This window comes from Nanorana parkeri, unplaced genomic scaffold (genome assembly GCF_000935625.1).
Source record: "Nanorana parkeri isolate BGI_ZX_2015 unplaced genomic scaffold, ASM93562v1 scaffold294, whole genome shotgun sequence".
Classification (NCBI taxonomy): domain Eukaryota; kingdom Metazoa; phylum Chordata; class Amphibia; order Anura; family Dicroglossidae; genus Nanorana; species Nanorana parkeri.
In genome coordinates this window covers 1125591-1150745 of record NW_017306562.1, presented here as the reverse complement: position 1 = coordinate 1150745, position 25155 = coordinate 1125591, and the positions used below count along the sequence as shown (strand labels likewise).

General features: G+C 43.4%; 1 protein-coding gene across 1 annotated transcript; it reads right to left on the bottom strand.

Moving 5' to 3' along the window:
* Positions 1-281: 281 nt before the first annotated feature.
* Positions 282-25154, bottom strand: SMYD4 (SET and MYND domain containing 4). Its single transcript, XM_018557650.1, has 10 exons — positions 25004-25154; positions 21347-21491; positions 17228-17317; positions 11565-12552; positions 10449-10631; positions 4282-4439; positions 4063-4195; positions 943-1059; positions 511-634; positions 282-435 (listed from the first exon to the last, which is right to left on the bottom strand). Exons 1-10 carry the CDS (start codon positions 25138-25140, stop codon positions 282-284), a joined length of 2229 nt encoding a protein of 742 aa, XP_018413152.1. The 5' UTR covers positions 25141-25154.
* Position 25155: the final 1 nt, after the last annotated feature.

The following is a 25155-nucleotide window of genomic DNA, read 5'->3' as shown; positions in this document are numbered from 1 at the left end:
CGGAAACACGGTATATTAGAATATAAACATACAATTTTTTTCTGCTTCCAAAATAGATCCCTATTCACTGGTTTACCCACCGGTATTCTTTATAGACAAGACCAGATCAACTGAAAATCCAGTAGGGATTTTACAGTGCCCCCCTGAAAACAGCAGAAAAGGCTTTAAAAAGATGCAATTTATTTTTTATGTGTCATGTCATCCTGACTTTTAGAATTTGCTAAGCCCTGTTTAGAGCAGCATTGCTTTAAAGTCTAATATTCCAATTCCTAACTGTAGTATTAGCTCTCCAGTGAACCCTTCATTCCAGGGAGTTCAAGTAGACATGTCTTCATTTCATTCAGCTCTTGTACTAAGCAATGATCAGGTCCATAATGCAAGCAAAGTATATGTTGGGCTCTCACAATAGTATTCATCGCTTCATCCACATTGCACCTAAAATGGAAAACACACATAGTAAGCCCAGCAGATAAAATGAGTTCCAAGTTATTGAATTTTCACAGCACCTACCCATTGAATAGGATCTGGGCCAGCTTAAACAATTCATGACCAACTTCTAAGCTGGATGCTTCATAATGCTGTTTTACAGTCTGGATACTTTTTTTAAGATGTCTTGCTGCTGTGGCCCAGTCACCTACGAATACAAATTCAAAGTAAGATTTTGTTTGCAATACATTTTTATTGAAAGATTATAACATATAAACATGACGGGACACCCAACAAATGTTGGCAAAAGAAAACAGTATAACCGCAAACCTAGACTAAGAGGTACAGGCAGAAACAAGTCAGCCAGCAAATATGCAAACTTATCAAAGAAAAAATGGGAGAACGACGACACACAAAGGACGGCACAGAAGGAAGGGAAGGGAAGGCAGTGGCTCTCCCATCTAGTAAGTAGGTTTTTAAGGACAGACGTTATCAACTCTCTAAGAAATATAGTACCTCTTGATGCTTCAGCCTGCGCCAACTGATCAAAAATCTCGCCAAATGACATGTGGTTCTTAGAAAGAAATTCACTGGCTTCAGATAAACATGACGTCAGCAGTTCTACGGTCATATCTATTGATAAAAATATAACAGTGGACATTTGTCAAAAGTACTTATGGGCGAACCAATAAAAATAGATCAACTTTTATATTCCGTACATCACCATGGATAAACATATTTTTGAAATGTCAGTTGTGTACCAGTCATGACTTCTTCTGTGACTTGTAATCATGCCTCTCACAATTTTCAGTGGGTTCTTTGTAGGCTGCATGTGGTACCTGCTTACACTGTGTGAGCTTTATCCTTTAGCTATATTTGCTAATCCTGTCACATCTTACCTTAAAATAAATTTTCATGGGGGCTGCCATTCCTGATCTTCACCAGAAAATGCTAGTTGGCTGACCTATCCTAAATCGCTGGCTTCAATGCTTTAAGTCGATGACCTGGTACAAGTATTTATATCAGGAAAGTCAGAGAAAAGATAAAAGTTATTTTCTACCACAAGCTTTCTGTTACATTTCTAGTGTATAGCCCTGTAATGCTTCCAAGCCAGCATTCTTACCATCTCATTGTAGACACCGCTCAGTCGAAAATGGTAACCTAACCCCTCAGAAGTCGAAATAATGTGCTCCCTCTAGTGGTTGGCAGCTGTGAGCATATCCTCATACAGAGAAAGCTTACTATTGTCTCAGCTACCAGGCAGTAGATAAAGCACAACTGTCACCCAGAGGTGTCTAGTTCATGGGCTTCTAACCCTTTTATATACACAGTATGTTCCATTCAGATGATTGTGTGCATCACCGAAGGTGTATATACTGATTTACATCAACAGGACACAGCTCCTATGATTTAAAAAATATGCGCCGTTTTATAAGAAAAAACTCCACCCAATTGTCTAGTTGGGTACAGCTAGGTAATTATATACCAATATTACTTCTACACTGCTTATTCGTATGCTTATGCACATACATAGTATAGGTAAAAGGTCTGAAATGGAAATGCCTGGATATAGCCTTGCCAGGCTGAGGTATCTAATATGCATACATAGTGGGTAGCTAACCCCATCTAAAAAAAAATGTATGTGCCACTGTTCTCAATTATATTTTTGGCACAATCAGCTTTATATCCACCTTCTTAGGCCCCATTCACACATGAATTGGCCTGCACGTACAGCTCCGTGCGGGGCCCTACCAAGCAGCTGCCGGGAAGGACAGGTGCTGCGTGTGATTAGTACGCAGCCCCCGTCCTTCTCTATGGGGCTACGCGGCTGTACACCCCCCTACGCTCACCTCAATTGCAGGTCCGTAGGGGTGCGGGTTTCTGGCCGGGACGCATACAGGATCCATTCCAGCGGCGTAGGAATACGCTCACCTGCACCCAGTACATCATCAAGAATACAGAACCTTTTTCCTAATGCAAACCAGCTCATGCAGGAAGAGGATGCGACCTGGCTGCACAACGGTTGGTTCCAATTTACTGAATTTTTTCACACAACTCTTACTGTTTGAGATACCAAATAAGCAGTTTTCTATCCACAGAAAGGGTTATACCTCTGAAATTGCATTAGAAAAAGCTTATGTGGCCAGTTTAGATGCAAACAATCTTTGCTCTATTCTTAAAATGTTTTTAAAAAACACTAAACTAACACTATTCACATTCTGCTACACAACAGTAAAGAAGAGCTAACATGATAGGGCTACATTTTTTAATTTCCATGATTTGGGTTTAATAATGAAGCCTAAGGCCTCATTCACACAGGAATCGGCCCGCACGTACAGCTCCGTGCTGCGTGCAGGGCCGTTACGGGCAACTCCCAGGAAGGTCAGGTGCTGCGTGTGATTACTACGCAGCCCCCGTCCTTCTCTATGGGACTAAGTGGCCGTATGCCCCCCTATGCTCACCTCAAGTGCAGGTCCGCTGTGTGCGTGTTTCCTGGCTTGGACGCAGACAGGATCCATCCTGTCAGCGTACGAGTACGCTCACCAGCACTGACGTGCAGGGCGGATGAGCGTAGGGGGGCGCACGGCCGCGTAGTCCCATAGAGAAGGACAGGGGCTGCGTACTAATCACACGCAGCACCTGTCCTTCCCAAGAGCTACTGGGTACGGCCCTGCACGCTGCACGGAGCTGTACGTGCGGGCCAATTCCTGTGTGAATGAGGGCTAAACCTAATCTATTTTATATACTACGGTGTCCCCAATGTATACTGTTAAAAAAAGCTATGTAATAATTATCTGTCAGCATCACTGGGCTTCTTCTTGCTTGCTGGTAACAGAACACACCTCTAGCTGTGGTTGCTGTCAAAAGGTCAGAATTTATACTCTGTTAGAGCTACAGATTGGCTCATTGAGACTGAACGTCACTCATTGACCAAATGACCCACTGCTGTGTTGGGTACTGGCAGCCAGAGAGAACATAAAGCTGCTAATGGATGAATACTACAGAGCTTTTTGTTCAGCAGCTAAGATGTAGTGCAGTGAGGGAAGAGTGAAAATAGGTTAGATTTAGCTAAAAGTTAAGTATGTTTAGTATGCTGTTGACTGAACTACAGGCAAACTAAATTGTACAGCTGGTTTTATTGCAAAATGATTTGTTATTCTGTTCAGACACTCTTGTGCTTACAAACCTCTGCAACTCTTCAGTCAAGCAGGGGACACCACTATTTCCTAATTTGGCTTTGCACCTTGCATGTCACCTCTCAGCATCATCACAATGCAAATTCATTGTTCAATGAGCAGGGAACTGAAAAGCTGAAGCAGGAGTTAGTGGAGTGATCATGTCTCTTAGGTTGTGGCTACTGAATCACAAGGCTGGCTAAACAGAATTACAAATCATTTGACAGTTTGCACTGGAATTCCACTTTAAAGATTGAAACAACCAGGTTAAACTGCACTTAATAAACAACTGAGCTGCAGCTTTAGAAATATATAATATGCAAAGAAGGCTTTTAAATGTATCTGATTTTTTAAATTATACTTAGATATCCATTACCCCTGTCACCCATATGAAATACATTAACTCATTTCTCTGACCAATTAACACTAATGGGTGCTGTAATGTTAATTGAGCTGTTACCTGGATGGTTGTCCTGTAAGTGTTCTCGAGCCTTTTGAACAGCCTGCTGAAGATTCTGCAACCTGAGGGCCAGCTGCTGTCTTCTCACAGTGTGTGAACAGGACACATTGACACAGCGCAGTACATCTTCTCCCTTGCCAAAAAAAACAAAAACAAATCAGCTTCATAATGCATATACAAGAAAAGCTCAGCTAGAAATGCCTGTGTAAAAAAAATCACCTCCAACCCTGCATGACACTTCTCACAGCAGAAATCACATAAAGCTTTAACTGCGGGTCTCTGTTCCTCTGTGCAGGCCGTGCATTGGCAGACAAAGAAATACTGGTCCCTCAGCAACTTTTGTCTTTCCTCAAAGCCCATACGTAACTTGTATGGTCCTATAGAAAATACAATAAATAAGGGGAGCTTTACAAAAAAACACAAAAGCATATTTACATCTATATATGTGGTTCATTTAGAGAATGGTTGTAATGATTGAATATGGAAGCTGCCATCCTGATCATTGCTTCAGTAAATACCCAAACCAGAATGACCGCTATAAAGTTTGCAAATTTTAAAACAGGTCAGGAATGGCAAATTCCCCACATTTCTAACCTATAACTAATCTAAATGTGCTAAAGTAAAGGAACTGGAAGAGTGGGAATTATATGGTGTCACAGAATATGTTTAGTTTTACAAGACCACACGCCTGAGAGGGTTTATATAGACTTCCTTAAACAATGACGCCTCCTTTTGTACTGTATTACGCAAAAAGCAGTATTTTGTGACTTAGCACCCTATTGTCACACCCAGGAACTGACACGTGGGAGGTAACATGGCATATCTATGCTCTGACATTTGTAAAGCTGGGATCTGCATCATATACCTAATTCCACTTTTTTTTTTTTAAGTTTTAGAACGACTGTGGAATATTAAAACTTTTTTTTTGCTGAATCCTATTGGGGAGAGTTCTCTTTACTTCTTGTCCTGAAGTGAGAGGAAATCTCTCCAAAACTAGGAATTCCCACTTAGACAACTGCACTGGAACAGGTGCCGCTAGAGAAAATGTTACCTCTACTGTTCCATGTGACAATGATCACATACAGAAGGTGACTCTTCCCAACGTGGTCACAGACAGCAATAAAAATGTGAGAGGTTCTAGCCATTCGACCCTTCTACACTTTCCAAATCTTGACTTTAGACACATTGAAGGGAATTGATCAAAAATGGAGCATAGAAAATCTGGAGCACCTGTGCATGGCAACCAATCAGTAACTCTCTTTCATTTAAATCTTAACTGAACAAACTGAAGAGAGAAGCCGATTGGTTGCCATGCACAGCTGCTCCAGATTTTGTCTGACCCCGTTTTGATAAATTACCCCCATTGTACTTTTTGGTTGCACAATTCTTGCTTTCATTTTCCAATTCTGTTCTATCATTTGCCAGCTTGTGAAGAGCGACATAAAGATAAAGAAGCTGAACCTAATTATCTAAATGATATTATGATCACACTATCTGTATGGACTGATTGCTTATACTGGTACCAAAGTTACTGAATGAAAGAACTGAACAGAGCATTCATGGGGCATAAAGGTACCACAATTTTTTTCTATGCAACAAAAATGATTATTAAAAAGATTTCTGAATTTCCTTTTTCATAACAAAACTTTTAAATCTTGAATACTGCATGGTTCAAAGTATGCTAGTGGTCAAGCATCCACTGCAGATGGAGTGAGGCGCTATAAGCCCTGTCACTGCCGTGAGGCATAGTCAGTATTCCTTGCATTGGCTGCATTCTTCCTTCTGCTAAAAGCTCATGGTCACTTTAGCATCTATAAGCTTGTAACAGGAGTGTCCCCAAGACTCAGCTAAATAAATAAACAACAAGACACTGATCGCAACCATTAATTAAAAATGTGAACCCCCCCATTCCGTTTGTCTCCTGTGTGCCTGCTGCTCTCCCCTCACTCTCTATGCCCCCAGGTTCTACTTTTCACACCGTCCAATCCCCGCTGCCTTCCCCACATGTACTGGCTGGTCCTTCACCCCCCTTCTCCAGGTGTCAGCAGCCACATAGAGGGGAAGATCGGTTGCTTAAGGATGGCGAACAGTAGCCTCTGAAGCAGATCCTTCCCCCTGTGTGCCCTCAGTCACTGACAGCTGGCGGGGGATGGAGAGGGACCAGCTGGTAAATGCGTGGAAGGCAGCAGGGAGCAGCACCCCAAAAGCACCTGCCAAATCATGAGCACTGTAGTGCAACAAAACACATGATACAACTGTAGCTTGGGCTTTGATGTGGCACGTTTTTTAAAGAAAGTGCACAAGGAATTTCTGTGTGATTGTTGCATGTTGAGCAGTCTTTTGAAATGAATACACTGCCCAAACATGCTGCTGTTGCATGCACAACATGCAACCAAACCTAAAGTTTGGTATCTTTTTAAGGAATCTTTTTAACAAGTATTGTTGCTGTCTCTAGTGATAGAAAATGGTGGTAACTTTAAAGACCCATCGATGCTCTGTTCAATTCTTTTGCTTAATCTTAAAGAGCTTAAAGCTGAAAAAGAAAAGTGAAATATGTTTAAAAAAATCCTTCTCCAGGTTCTCTCTATTAAAAGTGAAGAACTTGGCCAAGTTTAGAGTAAATTCTCTGCGTGTTTTACAGTCCAAAACAATCTTCAGAATATATTTTTTCATGAATACTGTTGTTGAATGGCAAATACATTAGTGGCGCACCTACATGGAGCTGCATTATAAGTAGGTGAAATTGTTGAAACTCGAATCTCCCCACAAAAAAAAAAAAAATCATATCAATTTCCTTTTTTATAAGCTGATTTCTTATTCAGATTCACAGGAAGGATTTATTTTGCATTAACGGACAAATAAATTGAGCAGATATTTTGAATTATTGCAGTGTTTACCTTAAAGCGACTATTTCTCTATGTTGAGAAAAGAAAACCAAAGCATTTCAGGCAAAGAAAAGAGTGAATACTTGTATGTCCCACCACCCACGCTGCAGATCTACACTCCCTACTGCTGCCAGAGAATCAGTATTGAACACACCTAAGGATGTGTGGGATGCCTGGTTCCCCACTGTACGCTGTGGTTCATTCCACTGGCCCCTATGTTACCACTGGGTCCTGTAGTGATATAGGAGATGTCAGAAGGAACCACAGCATGCAGAGGGTGACCAGAAGTGTCGGAAGAAGAATATATTTCAGAAGTTCTTTAACCCCTTTGCTGTCCGGAGCAATTTCTTACATTTGCATACACATGATCAAATCTGAATTTTTGGCTAGAAAACAGCTTCAGACCAAACCAATGATACATTTTCTGAAAGTAGAGATCCTGTAGAATAATAAGATGCTAGTTGCAATTTTTTATGTCTCATGGTATTTGCGCAAATGTTTATCAAACAAGCATTTTTAGAATAAAATACACTAAAATTAAATGTAGTGCACAAAAACAGAATATAATACCCACTTTTTTGGTAAAATATAAAAGATGGGGTCACGCGGGGTAAGTAGATACCAAACATGTCAAGCCTTAAAATTGCGTGCGTCCATGAAACTGCAAAAAACTACAATAACCAAAATTTCATATAGGCAAAGCTTTAATCACTTTTACGGCTCATCAGTTTAGTGTTAAAAGTGATTGATGGCCCTAGAATTATTGCTCTCACTCCGACGCTCGCGACAATATGTAACTTGTCTTTTTTGCATTCTTTATTTTTTTTTTTATCTATCACTTTAATTTTTACAATTTTTTTTTTTTACACTCTACTTTATTGTTATCACACAGGGGGCTAACAAGCACCCTATGTAATAGCAAATATAATGTGACAGATCCTCTTTATGGAGACATCAGAGGTCTTTCAGACCCCTAATTATTATTATTATACAGGATTTATATAGCGCCAACAGTTTGTGCAGCGCTTTACAATATAAGGAAGACATTATAATCACAATACAATTCAAGACAAGATGGTAAGGAGGGCCCTGCCCCTGAGGGCTTACAATCTAAAAGGGAGCAGGAAGTGATACATGAGGAGGTAGCTGTGTGGGGATGAATTGTTTGAGAAGGTGATAGTTCAGTGGTCAGGTTGAGGTGGGATAGGCTTCCCTGAAGAGATGAGTCTTAAGTGATCGCCTAAAGGCAGTAGAGTGGGAGAAAGACAGATAGGTTGGTGTAGAGCGTTCCATAGGATGGGAGAGATTCTAGTAAAGTCCTGGAGGTGAGCATGGGAGGAGTTGATAAGGGAGCTGGAAAGCAGAAGGTCTTTTGAAGAGCGGAGGGGGACGGTTAGGATGATACTTTGAGACAAGGTTTGAGATATAGCTGGGGGCAGAGTTGCGGATGGCTTTGTAAGAGGTTGTTAATATTTTGAATGTTATCCTTTGGGCGATAGGAAACCAGTGCAGGGATTGGCAGAGGAGGGTTGCAGACACTGAGCTGTTGATTAGGTGAATGAGTCTAGCAGCTGCATTCATGATAGACTGAAGGGGGGATAGCCTGTCTAGAGGTAAGCCGATGAGGAGGGAGTTGCAATAGTCAAGACGAGAGATAACAAGTGAGTGGATGAGTAATTTTGCGGTTTCATTGGTGAGGACGTTGCGTATTTTGGAGATGTTACAAAGGTGAAGGCGGCAGGATTTGGATAGTGATTCACCTAGGGACCCCAAAGAAGCTGGTGAAGCAGACATCTGCTTCACCAGCTTCTTCTTCTGGCTCTAGGAGCCGGAGAATGTGCACAGTGACACCGGAAGTAATGTAATGTTGGCCCTAGAATTATTGCTCTCACTCCGACGCTCGCGACAATATGTAACTTGTCTTTTTTGCATTCTTTATTTTTTTTTTTATCTATCACTTTAATTTTTACAATTTTTTTTTTTTACACTCTACTTTATTGTTATCACACAGGGGGCTAACAAGCACCCTATGTAATAGCAAATATAATGTGACAGATCCTCTTTATGGAGACATCAGAGGTCTTTCAGACCCCTAATTATTATTATTATACAGGATTTATATAGCGCCAACAGTTTGTGCAGCGCTTTACAATATAAGGAAGACATTATAATCACAATACAATTCAAGACAAGATGGTAAGGAGGGCCCTGCCCCTGAGGGCTTACAATCTAAAAGGGAGCAGGAAGTGATACATGAGGAGGTAGCTGTGTGGGGATGAATTGTTTGAGAAGGTGATAGTTCAGTGGTCAGGTTGAGGTGGGATAGGCTTCCCTGAAGAGATGAGTCTTAAGTGATCGCCTAAAGGCAGTAGAGTGGGAGAAAGACAGATAGGTTGGTGTAGAGCGTTCCATAGGATGGGAGAGATTCTAGTAAAGTCCTGGAGGTGAGCATGGGAGGAGTTGATAAGGGAGCTGGAAAGCAGAAGGTCTTTTGAAGAGCGGAGGGGGACGGTTAGGATGATACTTTGAGACAAGGTTTGAGATATAGCTGGGGGCAGAGTTGCGGATGGCTTTGTAAGAGGTTGTTAATATTTTGAATGTTATCCTTTGGGCGATAGGAAACCAGTGCAGGGATTGGCAGAGGAGGGTTGCAGACACTGAGCTGTTGATTAGGTGAATGAGTCTAGCAGCTGCATTCATGATAGACTGAAGGGGGGATAGCCTGTCTAGAGGTAAGCCGATGAGGAGGGAGTTGCAATAGTCAAGACGAGAGATAACAAGTGAGTGGATGAGTAATTTTGCGGTTTCATTGGTGAGGACGTTGCGTATTTTGGAGATGTTACAAAGGTGAAGGCGGCAGGATTTGGATAGTGATTCACCTAGGGACCCCAAAGAAGCTGGTGAAGCAGACATCTGCTTCACCAGCTTCTTCTTCTGGCTCTAGGAGCCGGAGAATGTGCACAGTGACACCGGAAGTAATGTAATGCATATCACTTCCGGGTCCAGTGATCAGAGGAAAGATCAGCGGCTGGTGTGGATCCATCAGGGGAGACAACCACGCCGGTCCCAGTAACTGAAATCTTTGCCTCATCGACCTGGTGATACAGTCAGCATTTCTCTGTGAAATGCCCAAGCACCTGTTTAGAGAAAAGTTGGTATATGCATTCCACTAGAAACTCCCAAAAATGCCACTAGGGAACTAAAATAGCAACAGCAATAACCACTGTAATACGAGAAAAAAAACCATTAGATCTGAATTATTTGACGATGATTTTTTTTTAGTTGCTCTAACTAAAGGATTTTTTGTTAGGTCTTGCGAATGCTTAGTCATTTGCTGATACAAAGGATTTATATAAGACAAGGTATACAGTTTCCGGCAGCCATGAATAACTGTGATACAACAGCACTTTACAGCTTAATGGTGTAAAATGCACAAATGGAAACTTTAAGAATTTTGATTGCTTTGGTGATTTTGTCCAATATTACATTAAAGAAGCTCACCATAGCAGTGGACCACTTCCTCCCCTCTTGTGATTGTTTTGCAAGCTCTAACCATTGCATATCTGCCTTGAAAGGATACACTTGTGTTTGGTTCACATGAATGGTTTAACAAGCTTAGAACTGGGAAAATTGCAGTAGCAAGACGTGAGAACTTGTTGCTTTCCACTAGTGAGGCAGCAGGCTCTAGAAATGAAAACACAACGTTAGGTTTAAAATGTGTTATTATTCCATTGTGTATCTGTGTGTATATTTGCACCAATGTTACAAAATGAGACACCTTGCAACATACATATTTGCCACCTTGCAACATATATCTAGGGATGCACCGAAATTTCGGATGTCTAAACATATCATCCGAAAATGGAATTTTTGGCAAAATCCCGAAAGTCCCATCTTTCGGCCAAAATTGCGGTGCATGACTAGTTTCTCTCCTCCCCGCTGTGCGCTGCTCTGTGTCTTCACTGCAAAGAAACTGTCAGGAGGCCGAGTGGTGCGGAGGAGAGTGATGTGAGCCGCGATGTCACAGGAGGCCAGGCTCTCCTCCCGCACCGCTCCCCTCAGGCTCCTCTGACCGATCAGGATGGAGAGCAGTGTGGGGGCCGAGGCAACTGTGCACTGTGAAAGGAGCCCAAACCGGCGATGAGGGGGAGGAGTCAGCTGTCAAAATAGACAGAGCTCTCCTCCCCGCACCGCCGGCTCAAACCAGACTTTCCAAAAATTAAGTGCATGGGCCTACCTAAACAATCAATTTAAATCTAGTCAGATGGGCCCTCAAACTCAATAGTTGTTAGTAAATCTGAAAGAGATTGTAAAATAAAAGAGTTTACGGTGTGTGGCTAAAAACAAAAGGCTCAAGGAACTCTGGTTTTCCTCTGCTCATTACATCAACCTGAACTTTTAAAGTGTGGTATCTAGAAACAAAGTAAAAGTAGGTAGAAACAAATTCTACAGAATTTTAGCCTGCTTTACAACACTGACCTCCCATAATGTGTAACATGCTTTCTTTAAAACTATTACAAATTTCAATTAATTGCAGCTTATAGAATACTATTGCTGTCTTTGTATTCAAGAGACCTGGCAAATATCAACATCAATTAATTACTTCCCAATAATTACCTTCGTATGCTTGCTGGAGGACAGTCACTGCTTGAGCATTGCAATGGAGCTGGAGCATGTGAAGGAGTATAGCTGATCCAATGATGTACATGCCCGATTGTTCTTTTTCTGTTGTTCCCTCTGCATTTAGACTTGATGCTTCCCTGTTTGTTTTCAGGAGGCTGAGGCATAATTTCTTACATAAAGCTGCACTTGTGAGTCCAAAGAGAAACTTATGCTCGTCTTTATGATGTTCAGGGTGTGCTTGAAGATTGAATAAAGATTTATAGTTGCTACAATACAGCTCATTAGAAGCTGCCTCCCTTAAATTGTCTTGAGCTTTAGTCTTAACAACTAATGCCTGGTGGAAGACCTCAGAAACATGTCTAAGGCCAGCAAGCAGAACTGCCCTCAGTGCTGTGTGGCAGAACACACCTAAAGTAAGAAGTTGGCTCCCCAAGGAGCATTCAGCATAGTGATACCCCTTCCAGGCCTCATCTCTGCAGTTAGGGCTACAATATCTAGAAAAACTGCACTGGTTACAAGGTAGGGAGGCCAAAATCCTTTGTAGGCAGTGGTGACAGTAAAGATCACAGTTAGTTATACTGATGTCCCATGTGGCTTTACTGCTGATTGGCTTTCTGTCAGGAATAATCACACTGACATAGGCTTCTTCCCTTATCAAGAGCTCTCCATGTGCAATGTTTTGAGAAGCCACCAAGTGTCGACCTTTGGGACTGCTGAACTGCATGGTCAGGGAGCTGGAAGCATTAGTTAGCTGCAGGTTTCTGTCTAACTTCAGCTCTTGTAGTTTGTCACATACCACATCTTCAGCAAGCTCCCTTGTGGGATCAGTCAGGCTAATACTTTCTGTGCTGGGAAGACGAATGCCGGAGGAGCCAGATTGTTTCAGCTTTTGCAAACACTCTGCCTGCCGCTGAAGTATTTTGCTCTTTAGTCGTTCAGGATAACCATGCTCTTGTGCACGATCGATGTCTTCCAAGCATTCCTGACAAAGAAGCCCCCAAGGGAAGAAAACATCACGGTCACATTCCCAAAGTGTTTTCTGTCCTTTCTTTTAGTCTCTTCCCTGAGAGCCACACACAGAGTTTATTCTGCTTAATAGGTTTAATGCAGTCAACTTGAAATCACAGTACACACTAACCAGCAACCAGGGCTGTGGCATGCATAATTTTATATATATATATCTCTATCTATATCTACAGATAGATAGATAGATAGATAGATAAATATACACTGTATCACATTGTTTTCAAAACACATTTATCACTTTATAGAAGTTACATAATTAGCTTTCTTTATTATTTCTAATTTATTAAAGACATTTTCAATATAAAACCATTTAAGAAAGAAAAGATATTATTCATACATTGTACACATATTTAACCTCCAAGTCCTCAAGGAACCCTGCACAGGCTCACACAATATGAAATAATTAAACACAACATTTTTTCATCATATAGGCCCATTATTGTGTAGGTAAGTGGATTTTTCCAAGAATGGAGAGGGGATGCATGGGAAAAAGAGGGCCTGGAGCATTACTCCTACCCGTACTTTAACATATGATAAACATATATAAGAGTTTCTAAAGCCCACCTACAGTTTTTGTACCTTGAAATCAAGTATATGGGACCTATAGTCAAGATATATATATATATATATTAGGGCTGGTAATGATTAACATTTTCGTGTTCTCCCCCCTTCCCTTCGTTAGCCGTCACGGACAGCAACGTCACCGGACTCCTCCCCCTTTCCCTTCGTTAGCCGTCACGGACATCAACGTCAACAGGATTCCTCCCCCCTTCCCTTCGTTAGCGGTCACGGACATCGACGTCACCGGGCTCCTCCCCCCTTCCCTTCGTTAGCCGTCACGGACATTGACGTCACCGGACTCCCCCCCTTCCCTTCATTAGCCGTCATAGATATCGACGTCACCGGGCTCCTCCCCCCTTCCCTTCGTTAGCCGTCACGGACATTGACGTCACCGGACTTCTCCCCCCTTCCCTTCGTTAGCCGATGGAGCCACTTGGGGAAGGGGGGAGGAGTCCGGTGACGCCGATGTCCGTGACGTCACCGGATCGCCGACGGGACTCCTGGAAGCCGGCGGAGAGGCGAGTGTTTTCATTGGCGATCAAAATAATTTAAAATCGATCAAAAAGTTTAACGATTAATCGAGAAATTAATATTTAATTAGTTAGTTAATATTAATTTAGTTGCAGTTGTTTGAATTCTTTTTTTTTCTCATTAATCTACACTCAGTACCCCATAATGACAAAGTGAAAACAGAATTTAGAATTGTTTGCAAATGAAGGAAAAATAGAAATATCACTTGGCATAAGTATTCAGACCCTTTGCAATAACACTTGAAATTTAGCTCAGTTACCTCCCATTTCTCTTGATGGTTGTTGAGATGTTTCCACACCTAGGCTGGAGTCACCCTGTGCTAAAATAAATTGATTGGACATGATTTGGAAAAGGCACACACCCCTCTTTAGAAGGCCTCACAACTGACAATGCATACTGGCATACTGTATCAGAGCAAAAGCCATGAGGCCAAAGGAACTGCCTGCATACCTGAAAGACAGGGTTATTGCAAGGCACAGATCTGGGGAAGGCTACAAAAAAATTTCTGCTGCACTGGAGGTTCTCAAGAGCACAGTGGCCTCCATAATTCTCAAATGGAAGTTTTGCACAACCAGGACTCTTCCAAGATCTGCACGCTCGGCCAAACTGAGCAATTGGCGGAGAAGGGACTTAGTAAGAGAGGTGACTAAGAACCCAATGGTCACTCTGACTGAGCTCCAGAGATCCTGTGTGGAGATGTAACAAAGTTCCAGAAGGACATTATCACTGCAGCCCTCCATCGATCTTAACTTTTTTGGCAGACTGGCTAGACAGAAGCCTCTCCTCGGTGCAAAGCACATGAAAGCCTGCTTGGAGTTTGCAAAAAAAAAAAACATCTGAAGGACTCTCAGACTGCGAGAAGCCAGATTCTATGGTCTGATGAAACCAAGATTGAACTATTTGGCCTCAATTCTAAAGGTGCCCATACATCTTACGACCATCGCAAGACTTTTGTCTTACGATGGTCGTAAGATAATTAAAAGCTCGTACGATCTGCCCATCTTGGACAGGCAGATTGTGCTTGCGATCATCGAAAGCCCGCCCCGATGAGCACAATGCTGAACGGGCAGTGTGCGCGTGTGCACACCGGACCGTTCCACAGTTGTTAAACGAGCAGGCTAGAAACCTGCTGACAATTGTATGATTCTCTGCGGATTTTCTAGCATGCTGGTTCGACAAAAGACGTGCGACCGTACAGTAAAAACGGTTGCACGCCTTCCATACACCTTGCGATTATCGTACGATCGCGGGATTTCCCACGAATATTGTACGATAATCGCAAGGTGTATGGGCACCTTAAATGTTATGTCTGGAGGAAACCAGGTGCCGCTCATCACTTGCCCAATACCATCCCAACAGCGAAGCATAGTGGTGGCAGCATCATGCTCTGGGGGCGGCATCAGGTGTCCTGGCATTGACTGTACCCTACCTGGGTGGAGTGTGACTCTATTGTAGTATGGGACATCCAATGGGGGACACTGTAAGTGTATGAACAGTGCACCAGCCAATCACTGGGGTTCTCTCAACCGGTGTTGCATGCTAGGATAGGGTACATATACTCCAGGGATTTTCTATGTGCGGAGTTCGGGACCAGCCCTGGATTAGTCCAGGTTGGGGTGTTGTCAAGCCTGCCCCCCCAGGCTAGGCCTGAGACTTGGGGGTGGGGATGCTGGAGTGCAGGAAGTATTTCCCTGGGCCTCAGGTTTTGGAGGAGGTCTGCTGTTGTTAGAGGAGGAGGACCAGGGACGTTGATGGCTGCTGGAGGTGCCTGTAACATAGTGGACCTCAGGAGCAAGTCTGGTGTCTCTGCTGTTGAGGATCTGTATTCATCCCTGCTCATCGGCAGCTCAAATACCTACTCAATTATGCTACAAATGGATCTACACTGAATTACTGAGTTGGTCTGGTAAGTCTGGAGTCTGTGTCTGTTATACCCTGGATGTCTAGGATCCCTATACCCTCTCTCCCCAGTGTGAAGAATAGTAAAAGGTTTTTCAGCATTATACTTTTGGAGTGGATATCAGCTTTGTGGGCACTAGAAGAGGTTGGTTAATGCTAATAGGCCAGCTGAAGTTCAAAACCACTAGAGAAATTAGTGATGACCCAGGTTATTTTGGTGGCTCCTTCGACACACACATACACACACTTTCCCTCAGGTACTTGCTTACCAATACTTTTTCTTAAAAGGACTTGTGACATTTTTTCTAAAACAATACAGACTATTGACTTTCAGGGGAGTTACTTTAAAATTATGAAGAGCTGTAACTCAATCCATGCAAGTCAGCAATGGAGAATGGTAACCAGCTATAGAGGACCACAAATCTGAGCAATCCATGATTATTCAGCAAGGGAGAATAACAACCAGCAATCATGGATTGCTGAGATTTGTAGTCCTCTATAGTTGGTTACCACTCTCTATTGCTGTATAATTATTGATCCCATCAATCCATGATTATACAAGGCTGCGTGCAGGTCTCACCAGGTTTTGTCCTTTGCTGTTCCTGTCTCTGCGGAATGGAGGAGATGTGGGGCCGGACAGGCACTGTCAAAAGCCCTGTCTGAGATCCCCAGCAGGCTGCCTGACGTCCCCAGCAAGCGCCGGAACTCAGGCAGCCAAACTTCAAAAATTGAAAAGGGCCGGTATCGGCCTTTAGTTTTAGGGCATTTTCACGAGAAATGCCCTTTATCGGCCCAGATACCGATACTAGTATTGGTATCGGGACATCCCTAAAAGATAGGTTAGTCTTCCACATAGCAGAGCTGGAGAGAAGGACGTCCATCCTCCTAGGACAATTAGAAAAAACTAAGGCATGCTTGCAGTAGGAGGGGTTATCCTTGGTTGACCTCCAATTTTTTATGTTTGTCAGGATCCTATCCTCCCGTAGATAGCAATATAACCCAAAGGTGAATGACTTTGTGTCCCTCAATGGAAAAAAAAGGAATATAGATGTATGGATATTTTGAAAGTACATTCCTTTACCTCACATAACTGGAAAGTTATCCAATGTTTTTCATGCAGAGCAAACAATATTTTTATTGCAATCCTTCTTTAACCCGGGGGACATAATAATTGTGGAGCATTATAAGGATCCATAAAGTCAATTTGCACAAAATTACATCCAGCTGTTCTAGATCAGATATAGTAGCTAATGCATTTGGGAAGCGGAACAGTAAGTTGCCCACAATTAAGCCGTCTACTTTGTCACGGGAATGGCACCTTTAAGTAGAAAAGTTCATTGGAAAAAGAATTCAATTACCATGCTACCTGCAGTTTGTGAACAAGCTATTTATATACTTCTGAAAGTCTTCATAATTAAAAAATAGTTAGTGTGCTGAAAGGCTCGGCTGGAGAAATGACAGATGAATGAGGGAGACATCACAGTGTACAACAGCATGTGTTATAGACGAAATAAGAAAAATGACAGGACTAAGAAAAACTGAGACCTACAGCATGGGGTTCACCGAAATGATGATTTACATTGAACTCTAGCTTAGGAACAAACCTCAAGACTGACAGCACAGATGTAAACAATACTCACTGAGTAATGGCCAAGGTGAAAAAGAACTGCTGATCGATTGGCAAAGCATATTGCAATCTCCTCGGTGCCAGGGCTGCCATGGGAGATAGCCTGCAGGACACATACTCAGAGTGAACAAAGGTACCAGGAGACACTGAAAGACATTCTTAACAACAAAAGTAAAGGTCTTTAACCACTTGAAGACCGCGGTGTTAAAACGCGCTGCAGTACTTTGACTGACATTTATTCCGTCATGCAACGCTGTACTGAAATAAATTTTATACCATTTTTGGGGACAGATAGAGCTTTCTTTTGGTGGTATTTAATCACCACTGGGGTTTTTATTTCTTATATTAAGTAAAAATTACCGAATTAAAAAAAAAAAGTTCCCCCTAAATTAAAAAACATTTATTATTACCCAATTTTTTGGCAACATATAAAAGGCGGGGTCACATCGGGTAAAAAGACACCAAACATGTCAAGCCTTAAAATTGCGCGTGCGTTAAACCAAAAAAAAAAAAACAATACCCAAAATTGGCGATGCTTTAAAAGCTTTCACCGCTCATCAGTTTAGTTTTATCAGTGATTGATGGCCCTAAAATGATTGCTCTCACTCCGGCGTTCGCGGTGATATGTAACATGTGTAGCACAATTGTCGTTTTCGCGCGCTGGGGCATCTTGTGCGTATTTACGTCTATTTGTACGTAAACATGGGGGTGGGGTGGGGGGGGACTTATACATTTATTTTTTTTATATGTGACTTTTATTATTTTTTTTCCTTTTTTATACACTTAATGTTATTGCTATCACATAGGGGGGTAACAATTCCCCTATGTGATAGCACAGGTACACACTCTTTATGGAGACATTAGGGGTCTGTAAGACCCCTAATGTCACCTGGGGACCCCCAAAGAAGCTGATGAAGCAGAGATTTGCTTCATCTGCTTCTACTCTCTGAGAATAGCAGCCAGAGGACTGACAGGTGAATGCAGAAGTGATGTATTACACATCACTTCCGCATTCACAGTACGGAGGGAGATCAGGGAGGAAGATGCTGATACCCTCCCGACTTTCGTTGTGCGATGGTTGTAAGGTCATAAAAATTTCGTACGGCCTGCCCATCTTGGACAGGCAGATCGTACTTGCGATCATCACAAGCCCTCCCCGCTGAAGGGGGGGCTTGCCGATGATTGCAATGCTGAGCGGGCAGTGTGCGCTTGCGCACACCAGCCGTGCGCCTTTCGTCTTCTGCGTACGCTACCAACCCGCCGAAAATCGTACGATTTTCGAAAGTTGTGCGACCGTACAGTAGATGCGGTCGCACGCAGCCCATACACCTGCTGATTATCGTACGATCACCCGCGATTATCGTATATGATAATCGGCAGGTGTATGGGCACCTTTAGATATGACAAAACATTAATATTCACTTGTAATAACAAAGTTCTGAAGCACTCGAGTTTTCATCATGCAAAGCATTATGGGCATTCATGTCAGGAATATATTTAGGCTGATCACCCAGCCTGAGACTGGGTGGTTTCTCACCAATTCTCTGTTGGCAATGCTCTACGATATACTGTACTGGCCAACCATATAATCTATATGGAGGACCAGGTCACTAGATGGAAGTGGAAACACTTTATTCCTGGTGCTTCAGTTTCTCGCTTCATTCTGGGCAGTTATTTCCCTGCCCATTATTTTTGGGGAGAAATCTGCTTGTCTATGACCTCCATTATACTTTGTGCAGAAATCTGCTTTAGGTCAGTATATCCCTCTCTCTCTCTCTCTCTGAAGAGAAGAACCAGCTGTATCTGTTAGTTAGACTATTAAACAAATTAGCAATGACAGAACACTATAACTGGAAACCTATAACTTAATGAGAAATTTTTTTTTTACTGATCAAATATTGAAGATAAACTAGAATACTTTTAGATGATCAGTATCGTTATAGGAGGTAAAGATATTGTTCAAGGAGAACTATGGGGTTAAGGCTTTTCCCCATAGTTCTCCTTAGGGTAACGGGAGGACACAAACTAGCGTCCTCCCGTCACCCTAGGCTCAGTATACCGTGAGCTATAGCTCGCGGTATACTGAGACGCCGCAGCTGAAACGGATCCCGACAATTATGTCTGGATCCGCACAGCTGCGTGACTGACAGCTGGCTCTGCCTATCTAGAGGCAGAGCCAGCTGTACCCTCCCCCGTCCGTTCCGCCAGTCAGCGACAGGGGAGGGGGGAATCCAGCCCCTCCCCTGTCATGGCAGAGAGCCGTGACTGGATCGAGAGGTGAGCGAACGCCGGTATGTGTTCGCTCACCTCCGGATCTACTAAGCCGACCTGTGACAGTCTCATTGTCACAGGTCAGCTAGAACTATGAGGTGAGTGAAAAGAACTCACCTCATAGTTCTCCTTTAAAGCTAATCTGTCTGGAATAAAGCGCAGGCACCTAGAGTTGCACATACCTGCAGCAGCCTTTAAGGGAGAACTATGAGGTAAGTGATTTCCACTCATCCTCATAAGAGCCGACGTGTGACAATGAAACTGTCACACGTCGGCTCTATTGATGGGGAAGTGAGTGAACACATATCGTCTCTCGCACACTTCCCGATCATCTCCCTGCAGAATCGGTGACTGTCAGTCACTTCCCCAGCAGGGGTTCCCCCTCCCCTCTCCTTCAGCATTGACTGGAGGAACGGACAGGGGAGGGGACGGGTACAGCTGTCTCTGCCTCTAGATAGGCAGAGCCCGTGGTCAATCAGGCAGCTGGGTGGATCTCGACAGTATTGTCGGGATCCGTCCCGGCTGCAGCGCTCTCCGTATATAGCAAGCTATAGCCCGAACTTTGAGTCACGGGAGGATGCTAGTATATGTCCTCCTGTGACCCCTAAAGAGAACTATGGGATAAAAAGGTTACCCCATAGTTCTCCTTTAAGCACCAAGCAAAGCCTGTCCACCGATTTCCTGCCTTCAACATACTATTAAATACCAGTAAAGTAGTCCTTCACAGAGACGGGCCAATGGGAATGTGCAGAAGGTAGGAATGAGCAGGCAGGCTTTGACACTAATAGGAAGTGTCCAAGCTTTAGCTGTCAGAACTGTCCAGCATTTGGATGTAACCGTGGGGCTTGGAAGCTGCAGCAAATATTTGTAGACGCCTCCAGGTATCAGATCTTGTACAGAAGTTTTTATTTTTGTGACAAAGATATTTTTAAGCCTTGGTTCTCAACTGGTGGGTCGAGACCCAAAAGTGGGTCACGACCCCGTGTTCAGTGGGTCCCCATGTGCCTTCCACTTTTCTAGGTGAGTCTCCCCCTAGCACAGCACTGTCAGTTCTTGCGCCAAGCAGCCATTCAAAATATGCTGCCCGGTGCTGGGTGTCAGCTTGAGGTGGGGTGGGCTCCATCCATACGTGCAGTGCTTGTACAGCTCCCTCGCATGTCCTGTAGAGGTGCCTGGACTGGTGTGATGTAACCTACTGACTCTCAGCACCTCTACAGGGTGTGCAAGGGAGCTGTACAAGCACTGCACATATGGATGGAGCTACATCACAGCACAGCAGCCCACACCGGACCCCAGGCCAAGGATTCACAACAGTTCTCATAAGGTAGTGAGATTGGGTGGATCTTAAAAAAAGAACAAACTTTTTTTTTTGGAGTGTGTATGTGTGTGTATGAGATTGTGTCTGTGGTTGTGTGTTTTTGAGGGTCAATTCAGACTAGAACAGTGTGTTAATTGCACAGTCCCATGCGATTAACGCACTGTACTTCACAATTGCACCTACCACGCATTTTGATGGGAGAAGTACATTGCCATTCATTTGAATGGCACCCCAAATGCACCTCCCACTCACAGTTCTATTGCCCGCATTGGAACGTGCAGTATCGCAAAGCCGTGCATTTAATTGCAGTGCAACTTGGGCCACGACTTAATGACCAAGGACAAATGTGGGTCCTCCGGTTACACAGATTGAGAACCACTGCTTTAAAGCATAAAATGTGCCCGGACAAAACAATTTCATACTACGGAATACACCTGGTTTGAGTTACAGCATGCCTCATTATACAGCACAATGCAGTCTGGGGTCAACAGCTTATTAGCAAAGAAAGATTTCAGACTTGTGCCCAGTTTCTGCAGCTTGTACCTTGGAATATAAAACTGCTGCAGCTGTGTACTGTTTTCTTCCAAACCTCTTATTTCCCTCTTCCTTGTAGAATAGCACAGCACGAGGTTCTTTTCCAACACTTAGATCACAACACAGCCTTTCTAGCAACTCCTCTTCTTCCTGCCTGTGGAGAGAAATTAAAGACAGGTGCTTGCACTGTGTGCATACACATATTCAGTCCCCCACTCTTTGCAAACCCAATCCCCTCTGCTTGACTTTGACATAAGCATTACCATTTATAAAGGCTGTTCTTCATGGCATCTAAAAATCATTCCTCCCCACTGTGTACTGAATAGAAAAGAACACTTTATACTCCTCTTAATTCAAGACTCAGCCGATTTTGTTCTTGATCTATTTGTGACAGATAAAAATGATTGTGAGCTCTATATGGAAACGTACTGACCTGTATAAGTCAATCTCCATTACAGAGTGGATTACTGGCTCTTTATCTAACAATTTAAAATTGCAAGGCTGTAGCTCTAGAGTAAAGCGCAGTTCGGCCGATCGGAGATCAAACCGGCAGAGAATTTGTCTCTTGCAGGCTTTACACTTCTGCCAGCCTTCTGACCCTCTCTCACACTTCACAATGAACATCTTCTACAATATGAACTGGTACCTCAGTCTAGTGAGCCTGTCACCGAAAAATCCTATTACTGAGACGTGGTTACTTTTTTTCACCCAACTGTGAACTCCATCCGCTGCCACAATCTCGAGCTTTTAACAAGCGTGTACTGACAAGCAAGTGAAAGAGGTCTACAATTCCTTTCCATGATGCAGACTCCACAGATAAGAAACTTGTCTGGGCACTCACAGAGATATCTTCTGCAGGATTTCCCAGGATAAATGAAAGTAATTGGGTATGCCCTGCTGTATCCTTCTCTTAAGCCACAGAGGGCTTATAACTGCAGGTGAATTATGAATTTACAGCTCCTAGGCTTGGCGAGATGAGACAGATCCAGAGTTGATGGAATTCCTTGAACACAAAGGGTTCAGAAGCAGTGGTGACATTTCTGATAAAACCCTTTAGGAACTGATGCTGCTAAGGATGCTGGGAGTTAATCTGGCACACATGAGTAATTTAACAGTATGCAAGCTTAATTCTTCTACCCAACACAGTCTTGCCTATGTAATATATACAGGCCATCTCTACATTACCCTCACAACCTGGCAACAAAATGCATTAGTGAACAATGTTGGTGTTTTTCTTACTGTGTATAAAATGATTCATACTGTTTCTGATTTGCACATTTATTGCTGTGCCTTGGTAATTATAAATGAATAGCTAGCCATCACTTAGGACGTCATGCAGGGAGGGGAGGTTTACCTAGGGAGCTTCACAGTAACAGCTTCTTTGTGACAAACGAGTGACTTCAAGCTGCAATTATGGTCGATAGCCGATTACGAGCTACATAATGGCAAAGTTATGTTAACCCTGATTCATTTTCAGGCCAGTGTACTTTGTAAGTGTCTGTCACTGCCATGATTAGATATGTGACATTTTAGTTGATTTTAGGGGAATCCCAGCATTGTTCGATTTTAGACTGTTTGAATCTTCGTGTTGTAATAGCTTTTTGAGGCAAACGCTGTGAATGTTTTCTGTAATATAAGAGCATTGTCTGATTGTTACAACATGATTGGAGAATACTGTACTTGCAGTTCCTTCCTGACATATTCCCATCAGTGTCTTTTAGAGGCTGGGACATCCTCTACCAATACAGTCAGGGACCGGCAAAGGTATGACATAGCAGCATCGACTTCTGGCACCACTCAGAAAGCTGAATATGTACTGTTTCAGGATGCTGCCAATTCCCATAAAGTACATCCTGTGCCAGAGAATGTGTCAGAAAGGCCTTAGTGGGCTTCTTTTTCTTCTTGGGATCCTGCACAGGTGGGTCAATGGCTAGATACTCTCTTACCTTGTTAATTAACACTAAAATGGTGTCACGCAGCTTTTGATACAGGCTCGCCAAAGGCAGATCCTCCTGTGAGGAGACCTAGGAATCTGAGGAGGTAAGCACTTACCCATATACACACTCCTCCTCCCCATTTATCCGACATAAGGGCCATAAGCCATGGCCGCATCTGTGAAGGAGTTGGAAGAGGAAGGAGAAGGGAGATTACATTTGCACCCTCTGCATCTGGCCTCATTAATTATAGCAGATATCTGACCCTTGACAAATGTCAAAGAAGCCCCAAGAGTGCAGCACCCCTGATGGGCAATAGATGCAATGGAAGAGGGCAGTGTGTCTAAAAGTGGGCTAACACACCGATTATCTGGAGCAGAGTCCCTGGGGGAAGCCTCAGGGAACCCCCTCCCTCACCTACTGGCAGCACTAGAGTTGGCTATCCTTTTGCGTTCAATGTTCGCCATAATAAGGTGCCCCAAAAAGGATACTCAGATTGGAAAAGAAGGGTTCATGAGTGTTCTACATTGGCCGCAGCAGTCCTCAGATAGTGATCTTTTTGCCTGCTGCGGGTGTCACTGAATCACAGACAGCACAGTCTGCTGCCTTGCTTCCACGTAGGTATCAAAATGCCGCCACCACACTGTGCAAACTCAGTGAGCCAGATGGAGCAAGAAGGTCACCTCTTGCGCAACTGCGCTGGCCAAGGCCCCCCAGCTGGCAATTAGGCGTAAACAGCTGTGCCCACACTCATGGGGTGCTTTTCAAATCTCATTGCACTATGGGCAGAGAAGCTGGAGCCAGAGAATACCAAGGGGGTGGGGAAAGGAGGAGGCTGGACACAGGAATAGGATCAGCATCGGAGATTAGGACCAGAAATACTTGGGAGGAGAGGAATAGGGGCAAAAACTCGCCCACCGTAGCTTCAGACAAGAATCGGGGAATCTGCCAACCCTCGGGTTTATTCACTTCGAATGAGCATACCTCCAAAGGGATCTTCAGGAACGGGGTCGGACTAGTGCAGATACGCCGCTGCCCTGAACCTAAATAGCAACCTGTGGCTAACTCAACCTACTGCACCTTGTGCCAAAGTGCATGACTAAGTAGGATCAAGTGCACAAAGCAACATTACAGGCCAGCCCTGCATCTTCAGTCAACAAGGTCCAGGTACGGTTTCCAGAGTTGCTGCCACGGGGCACCAATCTGGAATCTGCAAAGTTGACACCGTAACTGGATGCAGCAAGAGAAGCCTGATTAAAGAATCACAGGAAAAAGGTAATTAACACAGCATATATCTCTCCGCAATGAGAGAGGAGACATCCATCACCTTAGGACCACAGCAAAAAACTGATGATTCTTGGAAAGTGGAAGGGGTTATAGGAGGGTCCTCACAGCTCTGGTTAGTGTCCAATCACCTGATGCTACCTGCATATTACCCTATCATCTCTGAATCTGCCCATGCGTACACAAATATATCCTCTTTTGATTTACAGACAGAAACAGCTGTTCAAGAAACTAGCAGACAAGGGAGCAAATAATGAATACAAATAAGAACTTTCAATAACCAACGATGAGCTTTAACCATTAAACTCATTAGAAAAGTAATACACGGCTATTAAACAAGCACATAAAAGTCAGAGAAGCATGTTAAAAACATTATGTCACCCGTTAAGTGAAACTGGCATGTGTTCTCAATTACAGCTATCTTTTCGTATCATAGATAATTACTTACTGAAATTGTGACCAACAAGCCATGAAGCTCTCCATAAGACCTGAGGTTGCAGAAAACTTTGCTTTTTCACATCGTGGAAGTTGTGTCCACTTCCTATGTGCACAGTCCTGCCATTCCACCACAGGGAGCTCCATCATGGATATAATTAAATC

Excerpts from the sequence above, each read along its gene's own strand:
- SMYD4 (XM_018557650.1), bottom strand. The coding sequence starts at position 25,140 with ATGATGGAGCTCCCTGTGGTGGAATGGCAGGACTGTGCACATAGGAAG. Across the intron at positions 12,553-17,227 it reads TTCACCTTGGCCATTACTCA|GAATGCTTGGAAGACATCGA; the intron begins GTGAGTATTGTT and ends CTTCTTTGTCAG. Across the intron at positions 1,060-4,062 it reads CTTACAGGACAACCATCCAG|ATATGACCGTAGAACTGCTG; the intron begins GTAACAGCTCAA and ends TTTTATCAATAG.